General features: G+C 37.3%; 1 protein-coding gene across 6 annotated transcripts in view; it reads left to right on the top strand.

The window, feature by feature from the left end:
* The window catches only part of UBE2K (ubiquitin-conjugating enzyme E2K), a 58022-nt gene that overhangs the window by 42362 nt on the left and 5558 nt on the right, over positions 1-10102 (top strand). For all 6 annotated transcript variants that reach the window (XM_005877449.2, XM_014548685.1, XM_014548681.1 and 3 more), the window contains one exon: positions 9590-9689. In XM_005877449.2, coding sequence (XP_005877511.1) covers positions 9590-9689 — 100 coding nt within the window. The remainder of the gene's footprint in view (positions 1-9589; positions 9690-10102) is intronic.

Below are 10102 nucleotides of genomic sequence, written 5' to 3' on the forward strand. Positions count from 1 at the left end.
CTTGATCTACATTCCATATTGTTAAACATTGAACAGTATAGAATACATCTATCTAACTAGATCTTCTGTCATTCATTTGATTTTTTTACTTTTTGCAACTTACTGAATTTCTTGGCCTTATTGTTTTTACCTATAAGGTCATCTCCAAGACCCCTAGCTCTATCGTTCAGTGATATTAATGAATATTTGCTGTGTTAAGAGATACCCTTTTTTTTTTTCACTTGGTTTCCACAATATCAATTCTGTTCTTCCCTTTTTCCTATGCCCACTCTCTGACTCCTTAACTGGTTACTCCCTCTCTGGAGCTTTACATATGAGAATGCCTCAGGACTAAGTCCTGACCTCTGCTCCTTTCCATCAATACTCACTTCCTTGGTGAACTCATCTGATCTCATAACTTCATGGTTTACATACTAGCAACTCACAAATTTATCTTTCCTGAACTCTAGGCTTATCTCAAACTTAAACATGTTGGAAACTGAATTGATTGATATTCCCCCTAACCAAAAACCTGGTTCACCCCATCTAAGTTATTAGCAATTACATCCTCACGGTTGCTCAGAACAAAGTCTCATCATGGTCCTTAATTCTTCTTTCTCTGGTACCCTGTACCCTGTCTTTAAATTCTGTTGGTGGAACTTCCAAAATCTTAGTAGCTTCACTTCTACCACCTTGATTCCAGTCACCTTAACTCTTGTCTGAATGATTATGGTAGCTTGCCTCACTGCTTCTGACCCTTCCCTGCTCGGGCTCTTTTCAACAGCCAGAATGATAGCCACCTCTTTTAAAATAAATAAAACTCCAGACTAAAATCTTCCACTGACTTTCCTTTTTGCTCAGAGTTAAGCCAGCAGTCCTACCATCTCTGATTATCTCTCTATAGGTAGTTGAACGATTATGGGGTATATATAGGGAGAGAACGTGAATTTTTGTACCAAAAGACTTTTTATCAACTATTTCCATTTTCTAAGGCAGGTGATATAGCTGAAATTTAGTCTTGTTTGATACCTATATAATTGAAATATTAAAAGATAGCAAAGACACATCAGATAAAATAGGTGAGATTGGATATCCATGGGTTTGTTCTCTCCCTGCCTCCCCAGCTTTATTATTTTTTTAAAAAATTTTCTTTATTGATTAAGGTATTACATATGTGCCCTTATCCCCCCATTTACCCCCCCACCCCACCCCCAGCTTTATTGAGGTATAATTGACATTTAGTAGATATCTCTGCTTAAGTGTGGATGTTTAGACTTTAGAACTTGAATTTGATAAAGAAAACTATAGCCTGGCCGGCATGGCTCAGTGTTTGAGCATCGATCTATGAACCAGGAGGTCACAGTTCAATTTCCAGTCAGAGCACATGCCTAGGGTGTGCAAGAGGCAGCTGATCTATGATTCTCTCTCATCATGGATGTTTCTATCTCTCTTCCTCTCTCTTCCTCTCTAAAATCAATTTTTTAAAAAGAGAGAAAACTATAGGATCGTAATCTTGGGAAAAATAAATTGAATAAACAATGAATAATCTGGGACAGGTATGCCAGAAAGCAGTTTGTTAATCTTGGTCTTTTACTAATACATGTAGATGGTGGTTTACTTTTAATATTTAACAACTTATATTAGTATGGTTTATTTCTTAACTCCTACACTTAGTCTATGTGGAAACTATTTTCTGATTTTTTTCCCACCTATCATGACTAAAGGTGTCTAATTTACCTGGGGAAGAAAATGACAACACATAAAAATTGCTCTCCATACTGCCCTTTCAAAAGACATGAACAGGCATTAAGAGATTATTTAGATGGTCGATAAGCTGTGCTCAGCATCTTTAGTCATCAGGGAAACAAATTAAAGTCACAATTAGATACCACTACACACTTGTAAATGGTTCTCATGAATTACTGGTACAAATGTGGTTTAACCACCCAACCATTAGTATGTACCAAAGCTAAACATACAATTTCAATATGGCCTAGCAGTTCCAGTACCAGTTCCACTCATAGGTATATATCCAAGAGAAATGAGTGCATATGTCCACCAAGAGACTTGTACAAGAATGTTTATAGCAGATTTACTCACATTGGAAATCACCCAAATGTTTATCAACAAGAGAACGAATATCTAATGGCTTTATTGTACAGTGGAACACTGCATAGCAGGGGGGCAAAAGCACATTAACACAGTCAGCATAGATGATTCTCATAGACGTGCTGAGTGACAAAAGCCAGACAGAAAGGAGTATGCACCATGATTCTGTTTTTATGAAATTCAAGATGAGCCAAAACTATTTTATGATGATAGAAATTAGGACAGTGGTGGGGGTAGGTAAGGATTGTGAATGGGAGGGGCACAAATGAATCTTAAAATTATATATATGTGTGTGTGTGTGTGTGTGTGTGTGTGTGTATTTTTAATTGATTTCAGAGAGGGAGGAAGGGGCGGGGGGGGGGGGGGGATTGATAGAGAATCATTGATTGGCCACCTCCTGCACACCTCTTACTGGGGATCGAGCCCACAACCCCGGGCATGTGGGAATTGAACTGTGACCTGGTTCATAGGTTGACATTCAACCGGCTGGGCAGTTTTCAGATTTCTTTATTCAACTAATTCTTAATGGTTTATAAATACCTCCCCAACATATTAATTATTTTCAAGCATATTGAAAATGTACAACTTTTTCTCATTGAGATTGTTATAAATTCAATCTAAAGTTATAGTTCCAGATGTTTCCTTTCATTTTGAGAGCAAACACTATAATCCCTTTTAACATGTTCATCTTTAGGTCTTTAACTTCCACTTCTTGAAGTGATAACTCAAGAAGGTCTATAATAGTTTGTGAGTGTCTTCCCAATAAAGACACTACAAATAAAGGAAGTAGAAAGTATTTATAATAATAACATACGAATCTCTAAGGAAGAGTTTATCACTTAACGTTTTTAAAATATATTTATAAAGTATATATAACAAAAGTTATCAACTTAACTGTTGTCTTTAAATTGACATAACATTGTAATTTTAACTTTTTAAAAATGTACTGTTGTGTAACAAGTATATTTACATTGTTGTGCAACCAGTTTCTAGAATACACCCCCCCCTCCCTTTTAATAAGTCTTTATTTTTTAGAGCAGTTTTAGGTTCACAGCAAAATTGAGAGAAAGGTAGAGATATTTCCCATATACTCCCTGCCTCCATAATACAAGGATAGCCTACCCCATTATCAGTATCCTCCACCAGAGTGGTATGTTTGTTACAGTTGATGAACCTACATTGACACATCCCAATTACACAAAGTCCATAGTTTATATTACAGTTCATGCTTGGTTTTGTACATTCTACGGGTTTGAACAAATGTATAATGATATGTATCCATCATTATGATATACAGAGTGTTTTCGCTGCCCTAGAATTTATCTATGCTCTGCTTCTTCATCCCTTCACCCTATTCCTCCCCTCCCAGAACCCTTTTCATCTTGCAAAATTGAAACTCATTCACCCATTTAGCTTCCCATTCCCCCTTTCTCCAGCCCATGACAGCCACCATTCTACTTTCTGTCTCTATGAATCATATAGTGTTTGTCTTCTTATTCCTGGTTTCACTTAACACAATGTTCTTAGGATTCAATCACATTGTAGCATGTGTCAGATTTTTCTTTCTTTTTAAGGCTAAATAATATTCTGTGGTATGTTTTGTTTATTTGTTGTTGTTGTTTTTGAGGAATTGCCATGCTCTTTCTGTTGCAATCCCACCAATAGTGCAAAAGGATTCCAATTACTCCACATCCTCACCAACAACTGTTATTTTGGATTTTTATTTTATTTTTTTGTAGTAGTAGTCATCCTAATGGGTTGGAGGTGATATTGTTTGATTTAAGTAATGTTAAGCATCATTTTTTAAAATTGATTTTGAGAGAGAGAAAGAGAAACATTGATTTGTTCTACTTATTTATGCATTCATTGGTTGACTCTTGTAAGTGCCTGACAAGACATCCAACCCGCAAACTTTTTGTATTGGGACACACACTAACCAATTGCGCAACCTGGCCCTGGCCGTTAAGCATCTTTTCATGTGCTTAGCAGCTATATGTATACCTTCATGGGAGAAATGTTTAAGTCCTTTCTCATTTTTTAAATAGTTTTTTTGTTGTTGTTGAGTTGTAGGCATTCTTTATATATTCCAGATATTAACCCTTTATCAGATATATGATTTGCAAATATTTTCTGCCATTCTATGAGTTGCCTTTCACTCTGTTGATTGTAACTTTTGCACAAAATGTCCCTCCCCCCTCTCTACACAGTTTTTAAAACTTTGATGGAGTTGTATATAAATTATTCTGTTTTTTCTTTTGTTTCTTGTGCTTTTGATGATGTCCAAAAAATTATTGCCAATTCCAGTGTTATGAAGCTTTTCCCCTATGTTTTCTAAGAACTTGAAAATTTTAGCTCTTACATTTAGGGCTTTGATCCACTTTGAGTTAAGTTTTATATATGGTGTAAGGCAAGGGCCACTTTTATTCTTTTGAGAGCTTCTCAAGTTTTTAAATGTCTATTGCCTTGTTGGGATATAAATGTATAAAGCTACCTTGTGGAGATGCTAAGATTTTGCTGAGACTTGATGGTTTTTATTTTACACTAGAGGCCTGGTGCACAGATTGGTGCACCAGTGAGGTCCCTCGGCCTGGCCTGTGGAATCGGGCCGAAACCAGCTCTCCGACATCCCCCAAGGGTTCCTGGATTGCGAGAGGGCGCAGGCCAGGTCAAGGGACCCCACGGGTGCATGATTGGGGCCAGGGAGGGACCATGGGAGGGCTCCAGGGTGTGTCCGGCCCATCTTGCTCAGTCCCAATCTGCCGGACCCCAGCAGCAAGCTAACCTACCGGTTGGAGATCTGCCCCCTGGTAGTCAGTGCACGTCATAGTGAGCGGTTGAGTGGCCTTAGCATATTATTAGCATATTATGCTTTGATTGGTTGAACGGACAACTGGACACTTAGCATATTATATCGGACTAGAGGCCTGTTGCAGGAAGATTCCTGCAAGAATAGGGCTTCCTGAGGCCGGAGTGAAGCAGAGAAGGCTGCCTCGTTCCCTCCCGTCTCCGCCGCCTCGGCTCCCTCCCTTCTCCGCTGCCTCGTTCCCTCCCTTCTCTGCTGCCTTGGCTCCCTCCCTTCTCCACCACCTCGCTCCCTCCCGTCTCTGCCGCCTCAGCTCTGTTCCCTTCTCTGCCGCTTTGCTCCCTTCTGCAGTGCTTGGCTTCCTTCTACACTCCGCGCCTGTATATGTAAATTAACCGCCATCTTTGTTGGGTTAATTTGCATATCGCTCTGATTGGCTGGTGGGCATAGCGGAGGGACAGTCAATTTGCATGTTTCTCTTATTAGTGTAGATAGGATAGGATGGTTTTACCTTTTTATTGTGAGTTAAAATAATTGTGAGTTTAACTTTAAAATGAAATAATTCCTCTGAGTGAATATTTTTCTTCAATATTCAAATTTTCTTCTCTAAGAAACAATTGTATTAATTTAAAATTATATAAATTAGGATTTTTATTAAAGTGATGTCATGTGTTTTTAAGTTAGGACACTTAAACAAGTCCATTGGGATATTAGAGTAACCAGCTTAACTTTGTATATCTATTTCTGTGATATTTTGTATTTTTGTCCTTTTTTGGGTGGTTTAAGTCTGCTTCAAGCTGGTATATTTAGGTAGCTTTTTTTTTTTTTTTTTTAATCCTCACCTGAGGATATTTGATTTTTGGAGAGAGTGGAAGAGAGAGGGGAAGACAGAGAGAGATATTGATGTGAGAGAAATACATTGATTGGTTGCCTCCTGCAAGCACCCTGACAGGGCAGGGGAGGAGCCTACAACCAAGGTATGTTCCCCTTGACCGGAATCAAAACCGGGACCCTTTGGTCAGTAGGCTGACACTCTACCCACTGAGCCAAATCAACTATGGCTATATAGGTGGCTTTACAACAAATACTCATTATCTCTTTTTTAAAATATATTTTTTATTGATTTCAGAGAGAGAAAGAGGGAGAGAGAGATAGAAACATCAATGAAAGAGAAACATGGATTGGCTGCCTCCTACATGCCCTCTGCTGGGGATCAAACCTGCAACCCAAGCATGTGCACTGACTGGGAATCGAATCTATGACCTCTTGGTTCCTGGGTTGATGCTCAACCACTTAGCCACCACACCAGTGGGTTATCTTGGTAGTTTTTGATGTGCATGTGTCTGTAAACATTCTCTTTAAAATTACCGAGGCATAAAATGAAATTATAGTAGTGAATTTCTAATTAAGAAAGATTCCAACCTTGTTATGGTGATAATGACAGGACAACAATGAACATTTAAGGACTAAATTTGTATTGTTTATGCTTTGACATCTGTCTTAGAAGAATATTGTCCGTATAAAGATGTTAGAACTGTTTATTGAAAAGAACTTGTGTAAACTTTAGGAAATTTTAAAGCTTAGTCTAGAGAAGCACTTTCTATTTCCCTAGCTCTATTTCAGAAATAGTCATTTCTATTAGATAAGATTATATAATGGTTTTTAAATCCTATTCTCCTTTTAATACTAGTTTAGCATTTCAGCCAGTTTTTAGCATAACCAGTTTTTTCTTATTCCTGTAGCTTCTCTAAAAGGATAAATTAGATTAATAAAGACTTACTCTGATAACATTTTAAAGAACAACTTGTGTAAATTTTTCTCTAATATATAAAATATAGACATGCAGATGTGATATTTATTTTTATTTTATCGGTTTAGAATAGCCTTTCTCAGTGAGCTTAATCTGTAATGCACTAAAGCAGTATTTCTGAAAGATTATTGTACTTCAGAATCACTTGGAGTACCTGTTAAACCATCCTAGAGTTTCTAATTCAGTAGGTCTAGGATAAGGCTGAGAATTTTCATTTCTTACAAGTTCCCAAGTGCTACCGATGCTACTAGTTGGTAAAGCATACTTTGGTATGCTCACTGCCTTAAGACATCATCCATTCTTGGTAATAAATTAGTCTTCTAAACATCTAGGATGGTATTATTTATATATTATCCTGGGGAAATTGAGAAAACAGTCACTTAGTAATTTTCTCTTTGTCTGGTTGAAATGAGGACCTCTAACTGAAAAGAAGTATTTTAGAATGATATAATTAGTGTGGTGAAAATGGGCATATTGTTTAATATCTTCAGGATCTTAAGTATTTCACTGTTATGCTTACATTTATAAACATTTCTGTATTTTTAACAGAAATGCTATGAATCCTTGCTCATTAGGTAGATATCATTTTCTAGATACATATTTGCTTTATAAATACATTTAGAAGCAAATGAATTAAGTCAACGGTCACCAACCGGTGGTTCGTGGACCACTGGTGGTCCGTGAGGTCTGAAAGGTTGGTAACCACTGAATTAAGTGATATATTTTAAGCAAAAACTTGCTCTATTTCAGAATGCTAAGGAATCTTTTCAGACTTTTTTTTTTAACCCTCACCCGAGGATATGTTTCCAATTGATTTTTTAAAAAAATAACTATTTTGTAATTTTTCTATTTACTTTTTGTTGTTGTTGTTGTTAATCCTCACCCAAGGATTTTTTTTTTTTCATTGACTTTTAGAGAGAGTGGAAGGGAGGGGGAGAGACAGAGAGAAACATGTTAGAGAGACAACATTGATTGGTTGCCTCCCACACTTGTCCCAACGAGGGCCAGGGATCAAGCCTGCAACCCCAAGTTACGTACCCTTGACCAGAATCACAGCCAAATTGGCTAGGGCAGGGGTAGGCAACCTTTTTGTGAGTGCGTGCCAAAACCAGCAAAATCTCTGACTCAAAATTCTTCTGCGTGCCAACCCTAATTTTTTGAGAACATGTTATGCCTACTTCATATCTCTTAAGGTGTATGTATGTGGAAAACCTTGAAGAAATAATAAAATTCATTTGAGCGACAAAAACACAGTATATGATGATGAAAAATACATTTATTTTTTAATGTATACATGTACACTGATAGTCCGACAGAAAACTTTATGACTCTGTTTGATATTATCAGTGGGACTTTTGCTGCTGCATCACTGATGACAGAGATTTTATATCAGGTTTATATTTCGTGACCTTCAGAGATATGCACGAGCTACTACTTTCATCCATCAGGCTACTCCTATAACGAGACTTAACAAAATTCATCACTGAGAACAAAGATTCACAAGCGTATGTAGATGAAACCAAAACACTGGTCGGATCTAGGAAGGCAGAGAGAGTTAAGGCAGAGGCATAGAAATTGCTCTTCCCCTCTCTCGTCAATCCATTTCTATGGTCTTTAAGATAACTTGTTACGTAAAATTATTTATTTATCTAAGATGCACCTACACTGAATTTATCTGAAAAATAAAAAAGTCGATATTAAGAAAAAATTGTAAATGGAAGATTATAAGAGAGGGTTTCACGTGCCAGCCAAAGTTACTGGCGTGCCATGTTTGGCACGCGTGCCAGGGGTTGCCCATCTCTGGGTCAGGGCTTCCATTGATTTTTAAAGAGAGAGGAAAGGAGTCATGGAGGGATAGAGAGAGATTGATTGCCTCCTGCATGCGCCCTGGCCCTGACCTGGAGATCTTGGATCTGAGGGCCATGGTTTTAACCACTGACTCAAACAGGCCAGGGCTTTAATTTTTCTTTTTAATATTTATTTTTTATTGATTTCATAGAGAAAGGAAGAGGGGGAGAGAGAGATAGAAACATCAGTGATGAGAGATAATCATTGATCATCTGCCTCCTGCATGTCCCCTATTGGGGATCAGTCCCACAAACCTGGGCATGTGCCCTGACCAAAAATCAAACTGTGGCCACCTGGTTCATAGGTCGATGCTCAACCACTGAGCCACACTGACTGGGCGAGGTTTTCTTATGTGCTTGATGATGTCTTACTTGTTTTTAGAGTGCCGTTGAAACTAAGTTCCGCATATTAGTATATCACTTTATTTTTACTTTATGTCTAGAGAAATGGGTAGGAAATGAGTCAGTGGATACAGCTTACCTGAAGATATCAGTAATAAGAAAAAAAACAAAGCCAGTTCAAGACAGTTTGAATTGTCTTAAGAAATAGAATGACTCATAGAGAGAGAGAAACTTCAATGCAAGAAACATCAGTCAGCCCTAGCCGGTTTGGCTCAGTGGATAGAGCATCAGCCTATGGACCGAAGGGTCCCGAGTTCGATTTTGGTCAAGGGCACCTACCTCAATTGCAGGCTCCTCCCTGGCCAGGCCCTATTCAGGGCGTGTGCAAGGCATGTATTTCTTTCACATCGATATATCTATCTTTCCCTTTCTCTTCCACTCTCTAAAAAACAATGGAAAAATATCCTCGGGTGAATATTAAAAACAAAAAGAAAGAAATAGAAAGACTCGGTCATTGTAAAGAAGAAAAAAATACGGTACACAAATATGTAATTATAAATTCTATTACTTAATTATATAATTAAGATAAAGCCTGGTTTACTTTTCACTGCAGTAGTTATCTTTTATTCAGAAAACATCCACTTTGCTTTTGTCATGTGGAGCATTCTTAACTTGATCTTTTCCTGTTTTTAATTTTAGGGCAGCAGCAATGACTCTCCGCACGGTATTATTGTCATTACAAGCACTGTTGGCAGCTGCAGAACCAGATGATCCACAGGATGCAGTAGTAGCAAATCAGGTAAGATAGCTGCTTCTTTTGAAAGACACTTACATATTTACCTTTTAGTCTCTACATTAGTGGTTTTCATTGTTAACATATGAACATACTTCTATCAAACCTAAATTTGGAAATGGTTTCCTTTCTTGCAATAAGGTTATTTTGTCAGATATAATAGTGAAAAGTTAATGTCTTCTTTTATTAATCTGAAAAGGTAATTTCTTGATTTTTAATATATTAACTTAATTGGGTATATGGTAGATTTTTTAACATATTATAAAAATTTTCTTTCTTTTTTTTATTTTTATTTTTTTTAATTAATAAATCTTTTATTGTTCAGATTATTACAGATAAAAATTTTCAAACAAATAATGTTAAAAGAATTAGAGTGGTCCCAACTGGTTTGGCTCAGTGGTTAGAGCATTGGCCTGCGG

This window comes from Myotis brandtii, unplaced genomic scaffold (genome assembly GCF_000412655.1).
Source record: "Myotis brandtii unplaced genomic scaffold, ASM41265v1 scaffold520, whole genome shotgun sequence".
NCBI classification, from domain to species: Eukaryota; Metazoa; Chordata; class Mammalia; order Chiroptera; family Vespertilionidae; genus Myotis; species Myotis brandtii.